Genomic DNA, 16,869 nt, shown 5'->3' with positions numbered 1-16,869 from the left:
TATTGTAATAAAAATAAAAGGGGATACTAAGTCAAGGAGTTTCAATGTGTTAGATACGGATCGAGGTATCGTGCACGATAGCGCGGTGAAATCTGTATCTCGTCGAGTCGAGTTGCCCGTGGTAACGTACGGGCAATACCGAATAATCGTGCTATTAATAATCGCTAAAAACAGAACTCGCGAATCGCAAGATTGTATGGTTGCGACGAGGGACGGGAAGGCAGAGCAACAACTTTTTCTACGGACATATTTCGTTGAAGAAGCTTCTTGATTCGGTACACACACCACACACACACACACACACACACACACGCGCGTACACACAAGCATATACTTCAAAGACTGAATGTTTTTTTCTGAAGAAAAAAAGAAAGAAAAGAAACAATCTGTAGTGTATTCGATAGAAGCCACGAACATGCGGGAGCACCGACCGATTCCATGAGTTACCGTTTTTTCTATGAATAATTATCACAATATCATACGTCTCGCGTGTCTCGTGACTTGAGAACCAAAATCGGCTTTACCAAGATCGTTCTATCACTTTTCGATCTTCTTCTTCTTCTCCTTTCATTTTTCGTTTCCCCGTCGGCGCGATCGGACCGCGCTCGGTAAGCGGTCCCTCGCGATTTCGCTCATTTTCCTCATCGGAGAGTCGAAGTTTTCTACGATTTATAAGAAACACAAATCGGTGACTTGTTTAATCGACCATTAATTACTGCCGCTGTATAAAGCGTGCCTGGCGGTGTGGATGGATCTTAATACTGTTAATAGATATACGTACCTAATGTTATTAATTATTATTAACTTCTGATTTGTAATTGGGAATGCGCGAGATTGTTGGAGCCCAGCACGCGGGACCCCCGCGAACACTACGAACATTCTATTATATCACGTAGCGTCTTTGTAATAAATCTAGGCGAAATCGACTCGACGAATCCGTGGGTGGGCGATCACAAAATTCGGGACTCCCGTGCTTTTGGGCTTCATCGATCTGGCTTCTGAGCGGACCCTACTAATAAACGCCATAGCGGTCCGGAGAATAATTAGCTCGAATAAATTAAATTTACTTTAATGTAACTCCTCGTGTGTGTGTTTGCTTCTCGACACCCCCTACGGATTTCGCGCAATCATTAAATTGGATGATGATTATACAGGCGATAAATGAGGAAATTGGGTGAGTGGGAGAATTGTCAGACGTGTATTAAAGATTTCAGGCGGATAATTGAAATTCCACGCAAGAAGTAATGGTAAAAACAAAACGAGTCTCCTGTCAACGAAGGTCTCCCCTCGGAGATTCCTTGCCGGTGTGTGTACGCAGCGCGGGAAATGAAACACAGCCCCCTTCGTACGTACGCGTTTCAGTTTATTTATTAAATTAATGTTGACACAGGTTATTGTGTATGTCGTACAGTGAGACTTGTGTATATGGGCAATAGTTACCTATCTATATAGTAATAGAATAGAATTAAAGTTATCCATTTAAATACAATTGCGACACGTGCGAATATAGCTAGGCGCTGAGCTGCCATTGCCCCATTTCTCGCGGTTCCTCACTCTCCGTTTCCTCTGCCCTCACACGCTCGATAATACAATCACATATATAATTGGGACGAGAAGATCTTCGATTAAATTTGATGTCCGCTCTCGTAGGGCGCGATGCGTAATTATTAATGATCGGTTCTCTCGATCGCGCGGTATTTTCGGATGTTCACGCGCCAATCTCTCCAAAGTAGCGAGCGTTGATTTACTTTCCCGTTCGCGTTTCAAACGTTCTCGTTGCGACGTATCGCGTCTCGTTGGCCAAGTGATTTCGAATTTTCGACGGGTCGTTACAGGTAACAGCGGGCGCTGCACTCGCACATCGTTTAATTAAATAGGTTCGTATTCTGGTTGCTCCGATTTAACCCCTCGAAAATAACACGCCGTGCGGCCGTTGGAAATTCTCTCTCTCTCTCTCTCTCTCTCTCTTTCTCTCTCGCTTTTTTTCTTCCTCGGTTCGTTGTCATAATTCACGTCGCGTCTTTCTTGATTTTTTTTCCGTCGTGGTGTGTTCATGACGCCTGTCGAAATTAAGGCCCGAATTAAGCTTTCGTTTCGTTACTTAAAAATGACTGAAAAACGTTCTATCCTTTTCTTCCGTTTCTTTTGCTCCTTCTTGCCGTTCAATTTCGTGCAGCCGTCTCGGGAGAAATCCTGCCTGGCGATTGTACGATCAACTACCGATGCGGGGAATTTTGAATGATCTTGAAGTCACATATTTTGTGTACGCATGGTCCTCTATCACACATACGTTTGCGAAGACGGCGACGCGGCGTTCGCTTGGTGGCAAAGGGTAAGGTGTTGTGGCGGTGACGGCGGTGGTGTCTTCTTACAGGTCCTGCCTCGTCTCCTGGACGAGGTAGACCTGGGAACCGGGCACGGTCGAGGTGGTGACGAAGCTGCGGTGTTTGGCACGGATCAGAGTCAGGTTGCTCTCAGCCGTATCGGCGCGATCCTCCGCGGCCTCGAGCTCCCTTTGGAATCGGCGGACCCTGGTGACGCTCTGCTGGGACATGCCCTCTTGCTCCTGCAACTGCCTCTTGTAGATGCTGACCTTCTGGCTGGCCTTGTCGAGCGACTCCTGCAGCAGGGCGATGTTCTTCGAGTCTTCCTCGACCTGGATCATCACCTCCTTGATATTGCGCTCCTTCTTGCGCAGGATCTTCACGGTCTCGGAGTGTCGGCGCTTCTCCTCGTCCAGCTCGAGCTCCAGGTCGCGAATCTGCCGTGAGAATTGTCAACGAACGAATTGATTAAAGATCACCCTGAAAATGGCTCTTACGTGTCGAGAAAAATGTGCAATAAGCAAGCTAATCGTGATTTCTATTAGTGAGTCGGGTGTGAACATTTCTCCAGTTCTAAATTTACGGTCGAAGAATATATCATAATTTTCATAATTGAAATTTAAAGTGTCACAGCTGAAATTACCTTTTGAAATTGAGATGAAAATTGGAATAACGTTTGCCTCTTACCCTAGCCTCGAGCTTGCTGATAATGCGTTTGCCGCCCACGATGGCATTGGCCTCGACCTCCTCCAATCTCACGGACAAGTTCTTCACCTCGATCTCCAACGACTTCTTGATAGCTTCGATCTTGACGATACGCTCCTGTTCCTCGTGAAGGATCTCGACGGTGTGCTTGAGCTCGGTTTGCACTCGCTGGTATCTCTCGTCGCTGACTCTCAACTCCTTGGTGACCTCCTCGTAATCACCAGCCAAGGTTGCCAGTTCCTGCTCGATTTTAGCCTTCGACGAAGCGATGTTCACGTTGATGGTGGTCAGCTCGTTGATACGGCTAACCGACTCCTCGTATTGCTGCTCGACGATCCTCTTCGCGCGCAGGGCCTTTCAACACAAATGCGATTTCGCGCTTTACGCCTTTACGTAACATATCTTACATAAGCGATATTCGTGCATTGTCGTCGTACCTTCGCTCATCCAGAGGATAAACTAAACATTTTGGACGATGATTATGATTATTAATGTTTGATGTAGAATTATTGACGATGTATTAATTAGCCATAGCTATGCGAGAAGCTATCCAACTCACAAAATTATGATTTTTTAGATTTCGTTACCAATGGATGGTCTATACGTCTTCCTACGTAAAAGAAAAAGATTTAAGCCTTGTGGACGTCTGGAATTGATTAAAAACAGTTCTTATTTCCCATTAATTGTGCCATTTTCATTAGTTGCGTCTTTTTTACTCTCTTTTTAAGAGTTAAGCTTTTCAATGAACACCCTTGAAGAGAAGAAAACGGGTCATGCTCGGCTTCTAGAACGATGCGAAAAATACCCCAGTGCTATTTATACTTTTTAAATCAAGCATCAAATTTTCATCTTCGTTTCCTTCGAAAAGTATTCTATGTAGATTGGATCCTTCTTGCATAACTATGGCTGATTAATCTTTCTCGAGCGAAATTCATTCCAGGAAACAGTCGTTCGTACTCACGGATTCGTAATTGCCGCGGACCTCCTCGAGCTCGGCCGTCAACGATTGAAGACGACGTTGACTGATGCCCAATTGGTCCAGAGTCACCTGCAATTGGCGTTGCACCTCGTCGTAGTGGGCTTGCAGTTCCTGAAAAGCAAGACGACCCAAGGTGCACGTGTACAGCAACGTCACGGACGCTTTAAACTTCGTTCTTGGTGATTTATCTTACGGTCAGGGTGAGGGACTGCTTCTTGATGGTCTTCTGCAAATCGATGTTGTTCTTGTTGGCGACGTCCAGGGACAGCTCGAGTTCGGTGATTTGGATCTGCATCTTCTTCTTTATACGCTGCACCTCGGTCTTCAGCTTCGTCTCGGCCTCCACCACGCGAGCGTTCAGCTGCTCGATCTCGATGCTGGTCTGTTTGCTAATTAATTTCATTCGACGTCAGTGTACATATCTCGAGCGTCCTTTTTCACGTGATAATGCAATCGTGGGCAAGGTTGGGGATGTTTCCGGCTGTCACGCCGAAGTTATATCTAAGCAGCTTCCCCGAAATTTCGACCGATTTAGCTCGTCCATCCTGGGATTTAATTCTCGATTACCCGCTTCATTCGCACGATCGCTCAAGAATCGGACACGGGCTATCGGAAATAAAGTAACGGGCAACTTACCAGCGAACACCATCAGTAACATTGTGCCAACGTTATAATTTTCCGTTCGACAATGTAACTACGTACGTAGTGTTACATACAACACATGTTACATTGTGTTTACATCGTTTAGTGGAAAATTATAGCATCGATGTAACGTTATTGTTAGTCGGTGCTTGCTGGGTTGCGATTCAAGTAGGGGGGAGGAGGCACGAAAGTGACTTTCGCCAAACACAAAGTCGAATGCCGACGATCGAAAGCGTTTATTTCGATTCCGCGCGTTTTCGCCTACCTTTCTGAGCGGCGACGCGTCGTCTCGCTCTCTCGCTCTACTGGCAACTCTGTTGGGACGCTCATACAACTCTCGCCTACCTACCACGCTTATTAACATAATAATTATAATACTCGCATCCCCGACACCCGTTCAAAAGCTCCCGCCTCGCGCGGTCTCGGTACCTCTTGTCCAAGAAATAACTGCTGGACTTCTGCTCGAATCCGCGCAGCTCTCGGCTGAGCGAGTCGAGCGGCTGCATCAGCTTGTCCTCGTCGATCAGAGACTTCGTTCTCGCCTCCATCAGCCTGCCGTGAGCCCGTTCGTCCCAGAGGGAGTGCACGGTCTCCCTCTGGAAGCGACGGATGTCGGCCAGCTGCTGGCTCTTCGACAGATTCTTCAGGGCCTCCGTCCTCAGCTGGAACTCGATCGCCTTGGCGGACTTGCCGCGCAGCTTTTTACCGTGGTCCAGCGCGTCGTGCACGTCGGTCATCAGTTGGACGTCCTTGAGCGCCTGCAGCTTCACGTCGCTCATCGCCTCCCGCCGGATCTCCTTGGCCTCGCTGCGGGCCCGAGCGAACATCAACGGCATCGGTAGTCTCTTCAGGTCCTCTCCCGTCCGCGGCAGGATCTCCTTTGTCACGCGACTGGCGTGCACGGTCTTCGCCAGACTGAAGTCCGAGCGATTCGCTATCTTCGGACACGTCAGTCAGACAGACACGGTGAACGTCAGTTTCGGTGGCGCTCTACGTGCTTCTCCGTTTTCCGTCGTGCTCAGGCTCGCGGCCGCCTAAACTTAGCCGGTCCAGAATGCGATCGTCGGCCGACTCGCCGACCGACTCTCTAGAGACTCGAGCGCGACTGCCAATGCACCGAACACCTTAGTGTCTCCCTTTCGTCCGGGAGGAGACGCAAGATGGATTTTTCAGCGCGCACGACTGACTTGGCAGACCGGCGCGATCGGGAGCCGTGAAGAATGGTCCAAATAATAGAGTGCCAAGAGACCGCTCGTTGGCGCTTCCGCGATATTTTGATTGTTCGACGCCCGGTAAGCTCTCCGAGCTGTCGGCCTCGTGAATAAGAGCTTTCTTGGCTAATGATAGTCCGTTCGGGAAAGTCGCCCTGGCGCGGTAGATCTCGGGATCGGAATGCCGCTTTCCGCGTCGTGACGAATTCGGCGAGACGAAAGTCGCGTTTCAGGAGGCGACGTTCCGACGAATTTCTCGAGGACACCTCGGAGAACTTCCGCATGCGTAACTCGTATCAGAAAAGTATCCTCGTCGTCTCCCGAGAATGGTAATCGCCGATTAATTAGCAGACTGACGCGCGGATGATTCGACGCACTTCGACGCGGCAGTGCGGTAAGATTCATCGGCGAATTCTCGCGCGACGGGAATACGAAGAGCCGCGGAATAAGCCGGGGCTTGTCGGCAAAGTTGCAAAACGAGAAAGCGAGGTCCGCAACACGATGACACGAATTACGCACGGCATCCGCGCGCGCGGCTTCGGCCGCTTGAAACGAGGCAGCCTCTTCCGCGGCACCAAATTTAGAAACCGAAAAGGTCAGGCAGTCGCGCGCGCCGGCGAGACGCGCGGCACTCGGGAAAACGGATCGCCTTCGATATTTCCCAGAGACCGCTGTTCTCGCGCGGGGATCTCCTCAGGCGGCCTCTTTGCGCTACCTCGCGCCTCCGTACCTTGAACCGCGACAGGTGATCCTTCGCCTCGTCCTCGGCGTCGATCGCGCGCCTGATCAGGTCGTCCCTCGTGTAGGGCTCCACCTTTTTCTCCTGCCACAGAGCTCGACCGTCGGACCAAGGCAGCTCGGGCAGCTCCACTCGTCTCCTCCCGAGCCCCGGCAAGCTCGATCGCGGCTCGAGTCGCTTGGCGTCCATGTAATCGATCATTGGCTGATAGTAATTCATGCCGTAGCTGTAATTTCGGTCGTAGATGTACGTCGGATAATGCCGCCACTTCGGCTCCAGCGGCATGTGAATCGGTGGCATGTAACCCGCCATTTCTGATGAGAGCTTCGGTCGACGGAAAGGGTGCTTGGTTTGCTTCTAAGATGGGACGATTCGAGGAGCTCCGTGGCGAAGAAAAGCGACGATTCGGGGCGAAGGATGCCTTCCGGTAAGCTTCGAATTCGCGTCTGCAATCAACGAGCGTCCGGTTCTAGGTCGGAGACGAAGCGGACGGTGAATGTTTCGCAGTGAAATTTGTGATTTTTGCGGACGGACTTACGAACGCTGGTGTCGCTCTTGCGACAGGATCGTCGGCAAAAATTGGGCCGGTGCTCAGGTGGTATCTTTTGTACTTTTCGTTGCGATTGCCACATCGGGGACGACCAATCAGCACCTCTCAATAATAATTGGATCACGACTGATTGGGCTTACACGCTTATTAATAGCGGTTCGTCATGTCGTATGAGTTTTTATCGGTGTCCTCGTTAATGCTTCGGCGTTCAATTTGCAGATCAATGCCGCCGCAATTGGGTGATAATTATTCATGTAACTCTCCGCAAATAAAATCCTCCCAGCGAGTGTGAAACTCATCCATCCTCGCGTAAGTTTCGCGGAGCATCAAGCTCATAAACGTCATCGAAACCGAAGAACAGAAGCGACCATCGCATTCTTTAATTTGAAGAAGCGTAGATAGATAATTAGAGGCCATCCAGGGAAACCATCCATCATGATTAAACCTTCGAATCGATTGGTAAATTTAACTGCGTTTACTGTGTGCGCTTAAAATAGCATCACTCGACGCACGACGGTCGATCAGAAATAAGTCGATTACATCACAGTCCGAAATACTCTGGTTGACATTTGCGTCTTACCTTGCGACAACACTTTCTTCGCAATTTCGCGTTATCGATTGTTCACTGGTGTGAATAGAAAATCATTTTAAGGGGAAACCTGTATTTTCCACGTCAACGTAATCGCTTTAAGTCCCAGGTTGAACGATACACGACAATTGTAACTCTTGTATATTTGATAAAACATGAGAATAATCAGCTTCCTAGAAGTCCGTAATTTTTATTCAGAGAAATTTGGAAATATAAAATGGAGTAAAAGGTAGAAAAAAGTTCATCGGAACTCTAATATGTCCACATAAAATTACCGAATTATTGAAATAAATAATAAATTAATTAAACGAATTATATTAACATATCCGTGAAAAGTGAGATGCAAGTGAAAATGGATAATTTTTTAGAACTCACCGAATAGCCTCGATTTCTTCGTCCTTTTCAGCAATGCGGCGTTCGAACTCGTGGCGTAGTTGGCTCAATTCGGCTGACAATCTCTGAGCGCGTTGCTCCTCGATCTTGCGTCCCTATATCAAAATTTTCCGTATTCAGTATCACATTTTCACTTGAAAATCAATCATCCTCGGAAATAAGAATATATACTCACTGCTTCAGCTTCCTTGTAGGCGGCGGCCAATTCTTCACGTTCGTTCTCCAGTCGGCGAAGCTCCAGTTCCAGTTCGTGGAGTCTGCGGTTCATGTCGGCCAATTGGTTCTTCGCATCGCTGAGATCGTCTGCAGAAACACATCCATATTACGAAAATCGCAGAAACTTTTTAACGATTGGGACATCCAAATGTTCATTCTCTATTGAATAAACAGAAGCTTCGTTTCTACCAAGCTTGCGATAAATATTGATGGAGAAGTCTACGCTGATCATCGCTACTTTAATTTCGAAATGTATCGCGAATAGAAAAATCGACAACAATCACCTCCGAGTTTCTTGTTCTCACGCGCCAATTGGTCTTTTATTTCGCGGGTCTTGTCGAGTTCGGCGTTCGTGCGTTGCAGTTCTTGCTGCTTGGTGCGGAGGTCGCGCTGGCTTTGCTCGTACATGGCCATAGTGTCGTCCAAGCGGGCCTTCAATTCTATGTTGATCTTCTCGAGGTGTTCCACGCGTTTCTGCAGCTCGCGAGCGGTTGCATTGGCCTTGAAAAGAAGAAGAGTCAAAACGATATCAGTATATTTGAAATACCGTTCTCAAAAGAAAAAAGAAATGAACGCCCCTCAAGAAAAAATATATGCGAAAGTGTTTCAAAAAATAAATAAATAAGCGCGAGGGACAAAAGACTACAAACGAGAAACGATGGAATCTCACCTTCTCCAAATCGATGATCAGAACCTCCACTTCGGATTGCAGGCGTGACTTTTGCTTCTCGAGGTTATTGATCTTCACGAGCAAGGTCTCGATTTGTTCTTCCTGTTCTTGGATACGAGCAGAATACTTGCGACGAAGTTCTTCTACCTGTATAAAATTAAATAAAAAATCAGTACACATCCAGGTTCTTTCTTTTGCATTGATTGAGTCGATTGCGGGAGGTTTGGAGTAATTTCATATTCTCGCATGAACAAGTATAGAAATTACCTCTTCGGCGCGAGCATTGGCCTCAGTCTCGTACTTCGACCTCCATACTGAGACTTCTCCACTGGCCTTGACCAGTTGGCGTTCGATATCCAAGCGTGCTTCAGACTCTTCTTCCAGCTGCACGCGGACAGACTCCAATTCCACTTCGACCTGTCGAAACGAGGTTAATGTTAAACATTCTTTTCATGGCATTAAAAATCGAGATTGCCACTTGATGTGTCGAAGAAGACTGAATTTAATAGGCTATTGAGTACTTCACGAAAGTTTGCCGTTTCACTGGGAACTATTGAAGTCTATGCTGAAAGTATAGCGAATCCTACCTGATGCAACGAAGCTTCGACCAACGCACGACGGCGTTCCTCGTCTTCGAGGCGGCGGCGGGCATCCTCGAGTTGACCCGCGATTTGCGTTTTCAGATAACTGATGTTCTCGATGCTCACCTATAAATTTCATTGAGTGATCAGCGATTTTGCAACGGATCGCGGCAAAAATCAATCCGTTCTAGCTAGCGTTCGTTTGGTCTACCTTGAGATCTTGCACTTCCTTGACCAGCTCGATATTCTCCTGAGACAGCCGGGTTTTGTGGCTGGTGATGTCGACGATCGTGCGATTCAGTTCCTCGATCTTGACGTTCAGCTCGGACACGTGTATCTCCAGCTTCTCCACCGTCTTTATCGACATCAGCTTCTCCTTAGTGACATTGTCGAGTTGAGCGAGGAGTTCATACACTTCCTGCTGGAATTTCGACTTTTCCTTGTCAGCCCTGAAATGACGAAGCGATCTTGTTAAAAAGTCCATTCCGAATATCCTTTCTTTATTTCACACGATATTCATTCGTCTGCAAGGAATTGTCCCGATTCTTTTTAACAGCGTCCAACGCGAGAAAGTGAACGGAGAACTGATTCTACGTTGCAAGGTCACATTCGGGGGTAGAATTCGCGGATAACCTCTATACGTAAATCATTTTAATTACTAGAAGAACAATCGAAGAATCGGACTCCGGTGTGCTTCGGCCAACATTCCGGCGCATCGACGCTTTCGTAACCCGATACCGATGGGCCGCTTCTACCCTTTTAGTCCGACCGGCTAAGTGGGTTAACGCGTGTCAAAAATACGGAAACAGGCGTGCGATGCGCTTTCTTAATTTAGAGAAAGCAGCCGGACGTAATTAACGTTTCGAAACAACGTTCGCTCGAGAGAGGATATTCCGAGAGAGAGGGACGAGAGAGGAGGGAAGGGGGAGGGCGTCCAAGCTTAATAACAGCGTATGTCTTCGTGCTTTTCTCACGGTCGCGACGTCGCGGCCACGTCGATAAGAACGTCATGCCGAGGTGGTCCATTTTTTTACCGGGGACCGGGCGAAAAAAATAATGCGGACGATACCGGACTCACACCTACACGCGCGATAAAGAGGGTGTAAGGTGTCGGTTAGCCGATTCCGGGGATAGTGGGGATTCGGGCCGGTCGCGTGTACTAATATGGCGCGCCAACGCGGGGTTGTGGATTGCCGCGCGACTCGCATGGTTAAAAATAGTCATAAGCCGAGTAACCGTGCGTGCAAAAGGAAGACAGAGGGAGAAAGAGAGGCGATGCGGCGCGATAGAGGAAGACCGCGCGCGTGTTCGCGCCGGGAAAGAGAAGAAAGAGCGTGCGCGACGGTGCGGTTACAGCGAGTTGCCCGTAACGCCACCCTTCTCGCTTCCTGCTCCGCGAACAGGTGGAGATGTTCGTTTTTCTTCTTTCCTGAGTGGCGTCGCGCATTCCCGACGGCTGAAACGCTCGTTTCGCATCTTCAAATTCAAGGGGGAAACGGCTGCAATTGCGTCGACGTCTGCGTTCAGCGGAAAAAGCAGCTTACTAACCGCCTATGATTGGGATATTCTTCTAGATCTCCCACGGATCTAAAAGAATATACTAATCAGAAGCAACGGTCATGCTAAGCTTTTTTCTTTCTGCTGAATGCAAAGATTAATATTAGCGATATCTATGATGGCGATCAGTAATTGGACGGAAATGTTTACAGAGATATCTCGTGAAATTGTCGAGAGAAAACGAAGAGGACGACGATTGAGAATTATTTCTTACTATTACGCTCGCGATATTTTCGAGAATACCGCCGATGTTATGATCGCGATTTATAATCGGCGGTGAAATCACGCAACGCATGTAACCGGACGATTATATCTGATGCCGCTCGCGCGGTTGGATCGCTGAAACTAAGTAGCAGCTGCCTTGATTAGTTCGTATTTTTGGCAACCGCCTTGGGATCACTTTTGGAAAACCGTGCGACATGATACGTGTGTTTCAAATGCGATATGAGAATCTGAGATTTTTCAGCGATAAGATTTCGGACGAATCAATGACGGATTTTTTTCGTATTTGAAGAAAATTCCAAAAATACCTACCAGATTTTATTTTGATCTAACGACCCATCACAGAGGAAATTAAGATCGAGAATTGATTACTACTATAAATATTCACGAATTTTAATTAAATTTGTTCCTAAGATTAGAGAGAGAGAGAGAGAGAGAGAGAGAAAGTACTCTGTGCAATTTAAACCGACGGAGTTCAAGATCGTTCAATCGTGCTTTGGGGTAACGCTTTTCGTGTGTTTATTTGCTACAGTATGTAGGACGAAGCTTCGGCAGACCGGACGTTTGTCTGCGGAATTGTTCTCCCCGCGCGATCGCTCCATTCTCCGTCGGGAACTGGCGAGGAAAGGAAGCGAGAGTCGAAAGCGGTCGCGGTGGATAATCAGCGTGCGATTAATGGTAACACGCGTCTCCAGGACGACCGCCGACGTCCTTGCCGGAGCGACGGGATCTCGGCGCGCCGAAGGGGCGAAACTATGTTTAGAAGAGCCGGGGTGCCGAAACTTTCGTGTATTTCAGGTGCGAGTCGCTCCTTGGCTTGGACGGCGGCCAGCCGGCCGACCGGTATAATTCGCGCAAATTTTCTTACGTACAGTCACTCTCGTTTGCGACGGGAAAGAGAGAGAGAGAGAAAGAAGGAACACGCGCGCTATAATTACCCGCGTAACACCGTGATTCATTACGCATCCTCCCTATCGCGTCTCTTCCCCTTCGTCGGGGCGTCGTTCGCGCGACGCTTCCTCGTGGAATCGCTATTTGCTACCGCCGGGCAGCTTCCGGCCAGCACCCAGCTGTTTATTGACGCTCCCCGGCAAACGCACATTCTCGCCTCAAAGGGGAGATTAGCAGGCGTTTACATCGGCGCTTTGCCGATCGCGGATCGACGCACGTGGGCTTTCCAGAATTCACGGGGTTCTGGCCTTCGCTGCTCGGTTCGGCAGTGGAAACGTTCAATTCGAAACCGTACGGAGCAACGGCCACTAACCTGGCGCGTGCTTTCGAGAGCTGGTCGATCTGATCCTGGAAGTCGACGACCACCTCCTGGTGCTTCTTACGCAGGAGATGTGCGGTCTCCTCGCTCTCGAGATGCACGTCTTCGAGTAGTTTGCGCAGCTTGGCCAGCTCCGTGTCCCTCTTCTTGTTGATCTCGAACTGCGAACGGGAGAAAGTCGGTTAGGCTCGCGTGATTTCTCGGAGCATTCGGTGAGAGAGGTACTCACTTGAGATTCGGCGCCGCCCTCGGCCTCTTCGAGACGCTCGGACAGCTGGATGACTTGCACGCTCAAGTCGGCGCGTTCGCGTTCGATCTGCAACGTTACGGAGGCGCCGTGAAAGGACGTTCGATCAATCAAACGGCTCGTAGACGAAGAAATGTGCGGATTGCGAAATTGAGACGCCGCGACGATCGTCCGGATAGAAGAAATCGAGCGGCGGCCTGCCCCGGGTGCCCCGGCGTCGGCGAGCTTGACGTCAGATTTCTTTACCGCGCGAATAGGACGATCTAATTTCGGACGCGGCGCGTCTATATCGGGAGCTTTATTCGTATTTCAAACGAGGCGTTTATTGCGAAAAGAGAGGAGCACGACGTCGCCTCCGCCTCGGCCCGTTGCGTCAAACCGTCCTTCGCGATTTTTTCCTCGTGTTCGATAGATGCCGCGACTCGCTTTGTCCGCGCCGAGAGGAAAAGAGGCGAATTCAATTTTCATCGCGGACATTTGCGGCCGGTCGCGTTCGCGTGTCGCACGAATGAAATATGTATCGCGTTCCGAAAGCGTATACGCCCGTGTTAACGCGACGTTTCAGTTCCCGAGCTTTACAGCCCCCGAAAGCTCGGGGCGAAATTTTTGGCAATCGTTCAAGTCACGTATTACAGCGGCCGTGTTACACACGTTTGATTTCGGCGGAAACTTAACGCACAATGAAACCCGAGAAGTTTCTTGTAAATTCGCAGCCGGCCGGAATGCGCGGTGATCCTCCCCTGATATACGCGCGCAACTGTGTAAATATTATCACGATGGAATTCCACTTCTCGCCGCATAATACCGCCGGATGTGGCCGGAATTCCCGGCGAGATTGCGCGAGAAAGCCATTTTATGATCGGGAGAGTGGACTTCGGCGCGAATGGAAAAATTCCGTCCGATCCGGAACGCGAGAGAAATGGAATTCGCGCTGGTTGGAGAAATTATTCTTAGTTATTCTTAAACAGCATCTACTTTTTTCACGCCCGTTCTTTACCGCCTGAGATAATTAAGCCCGCTTGAGCGCGCGACGAATACAGTTGATGAACTATTTAAATCCCACGAGGGTCGCGAGTTAATGTTTTTCTCATTTATAAAGAGCGGGCACGTGTTGAATACAGCGCAGGAATGCGGGAACGATCCCGAAGAGACTCGCGTCCCCAAAAATAGACGCTGCTCAAGAGCTGGACATTTCGACCTACTGCTCCCCACTCTGCCAGTGGAGCGGAGCATCCTTGGTTCTTTTTCACATCCATCTCTCGAGTAGTCTGCGATATCTGATAACTGACACTTCGCCGACGAAGAACTCGAATTCGACGCTCTTCGGCCACTCGGACGGCGTTTTCTGATTACCTCGCGAATCTGTTAGATGGCGGATGCGTTAGAAAAATACAAATCCCTTCGAAAACGGATCGTCGTCGACTTCCTCGTCCGAAGAGAGTCGGTCTTTCGTTAAAATCGCCAAACTGGCGTTCCATCTCCGTCTCTTTGGTCACGCTTGTTACAGAATTCGTGTGACGTAACCAGACGAGCGAGTGCCAGCGGGACAAGCGTGCCGGACGGAGCTACTTTCTGGCGATCGGCGCTGCGCTTGGACGTTACCATGACGAGACAATTAGTTGACACGTTAAGCGTCTACGTCGGTTATCGATTTCACCTGGTAATTAGCTAGCGATTCATTCCGATCCGCCACTCTCATTGTCCGCTCATTGTCGGTGCAGCCGTTGAAATCTCTCGTCAGTTCGTCAAACGGACATCACGAAGGGCGAGTTATGGTATACACACAGCGAACTTGGACGATCCGTCCGCCGAGGGGGTTTTAACGTGCGGGGGAGGGAAGTTTAGGAATCGCTTCGGGAACACGCGAAGACACTCTCTCTCGAAACTCACCCTCTGACGCAGCTCCCTCTCAGACTCCAGGTCATCCTGCAGTAGACGGATTTTGTCCTGAAAAGAGAGAGGCAATGAGGATTAGAGAGGGTATCGCGGCGCAGAGGGTCGGAGCGCTTTACGTAATCGCTCGACAAAAATACCCGAGAGCGGAGGCTCGGTATTTCGGAAAGACGCACGGCCTCCGAGTGCCTGCGAATAGGTGCGTCCTCGGGGAGAAGGAGAGAAAACGAGCGTCCGTTTGAGCGTGCCTTCACGCCGGCCCGGTCTCAAAGGAGCCGCGCTGGCACCGGAGAACACGGTCAGCCGCTGTATCGGCGGGAGACGAAGGAGTGATCTTACTTGGGCGCGTAACAGCCGACCGTGTCCTTCATACTTTTCTCAGGATACGAGTTCTCCTCGATGGATCCTCCAGGCAGGACCCGCCGGGTTTCTCGCGGCCATTAGCCGCTCACTCGGGTACCGTCCTCGGGCGGTACGCCTCGAAGAATCGCCGCATCGATACGGTGCCTCGCGGTGCCTTGGCACGATCGTCGTCTCGGACCGATATCCCACCGACTATTTTCGTACACGAGCAATCCGATAGCTACAGAACGGTCGTACACTTTGCTTCCTCGTCGGGTTGGCACTAACATCTCTCATGGTCACTGAACTTTCGCGGTTCACTACCTCCGCGATTGGTCACTGCTCCGCGCATCGTTCACGTGCGAATCCGCCGCGTGTCACTGTGTGCCGCGTCCCGCCGATGCACGGGAGAGCTCCCGTCGGACCTCCGTCGGGGTCTCCTCGTCGGAATCTATCGGTCTTTCCGCGATACCGTCGCGCGTTTCCTCGAGGAGTTACCGGGGAACCTGCGCCGAAGCGTTCTGTCTTGTTCGTCTCGTGGAGTCGCTCCGTGGTAGCTGCGATTCGATACCTCGGCGATCTCGTTGATACGTTGGGCACTCTATCTTACCTCAGTGCGGCTGCCCGCACCTTTCGGCTTGGTCGACCTGACCGATTCGACCCGCCGGGCTTCGAGAATTTCCCAGAGTTCGTGCGACGAAAATTCTCGCAGCCCCGTCAGGAAGTATCTGCGCGAATATACCTATCTTAACAGTTAACGCACTTGAATTTCTCGAGATTCGTTTCCCGAAGGTCTCTTTGGGGAAATCGAAGTCCCTCACGAAACGACCCTTACCCTCCCGATGGACTTCGAGTAACCGGAGGCGCAGCGCAAGACGCGCCAGGCCTGTAAATAATTCAACAAAGTTATTCGCTGTATAATTCGAGGATAGAATTAGAGAAGCGCGCCCGGCGGTTGAGCGCGGCGATATCGATTCTCGAGAAAGACAGGCTCTCTCCTTCCCCGGATCACGCGGTCGTTCTCTCCCGAGTCGATTTCCCGTCTTTCCTTCGGGCTTGGGCACTTGTTCCAGCGGGAAAACCTACCTCGAGTCTGCTGAGAGCGCTCAGGTCGGCGCTATATTCGATGCTAACATCGGCAGTGCCCGCACCGCCCGTAGAGCGGTACACGTACTTGGAGCTCTTAGCAACCGCTGAAGACGACATCTTCTTCCTCTCTGCTTCCGGTCTCGACGAGGTCGTCCGCTTCTTCTCGTGCTGTGCGAGTCCTTCTTCGTGTATCCTCACGGTTCGGCCGCCCTCCGCTCGCAGGGGTCCTTCTGTCCGCCACTGGCTGAATCAAGTCACAAGTCGCTGCAGCCTCGCTCGTCGGTTGAGCCCACTTCCAACTTCTTCCCGCAGTCCTCTTCTTCTTCTTCTTCTTCGGGGTTTCGGAGCCGACCAGCGCCCTACTCGTAGTGCGCGACCCGTCGTCGTTCGTATGGCGCGCCGGCCGCTTCATGGCTTCGTCAAAATGACGAGCAACGCAAGCGCACTGCCGCCAGAATCCCCACCAGGAACGAGCACGCTCGTCATCGTCTTCGTTCTTGTCGTCTTCATCATCGCCGAAGGGAACCACCAAGCGACCGTTAAACGCCCACGTTGTCCAAAGGCAGTTGCCAAATCGACTTCTGCTCGGCCGACGACGACGACGATGGTGGTGGCGGCGGTGGTGAGGACGCTGAGGAAAGGATGTCGCT

General features: G+C 50.2%; 1 protein-coding gene across 1 annotated transcript; it reads right to left on the bottom strand.

Annotated features, from left to right (window-relative positions):
• Positions 1-2,368: 2,368 nt before the first annotated feature.
• Positions 2,369-16,597, bottom strand: LOC106742457 (paramyosin, long form). Its single transcript, XM_014615390.1, has 15 exons — positions 16,217-16,597; positions 14,786-14,842; positions 12,878-12,964; positions 12,643-12,809; positions 9,811-10,048; positions 9,606-9,725; positions 9,286-9,435; positions 9,019-9,165; positions 8,633-8,849; positions 8,308-8,435; positions 8,115-8,227; positions 4,202-4,397; positions 3,991-4,119; positions 3,012-3,383; positions 2,369-2,761 (listed from the first exon to the last, which is right to left on the bottom strand). Exons 1-15 carry the CDS (start codon positions 16,334-16,336, stop codon positions 2,369-2,371), a joined length of 2,634 nt encoding a protein of 877 aa, XP_014470876.1. The 5' UTR covers positions 16,337-16,597.
• Between the last annotated feature and the right edge of the window lie 272 nt (positions 16,598-16,869).

Source organism: Dinoponera quadriceps, unplaced genomic scaffold (genome assembly GCF_001313825.1).
Source record: "Dinoponera quadriceps isolate SergipeBrazil2010 unplaced genomic scaffold, ASM131382v1 scaffold113, whole genome shotgun sequence".
NCBI lineage: Eukaryota > Metazoa > Arthropoda > Insecta > Hymenoptera > Formicidae > Dinoponera > Dinoponera quadriceps.
Note: the sequence above shows the minus strand (reverse complement) of the source record. Positions and strands in the feature narration are given on the sequence as shown.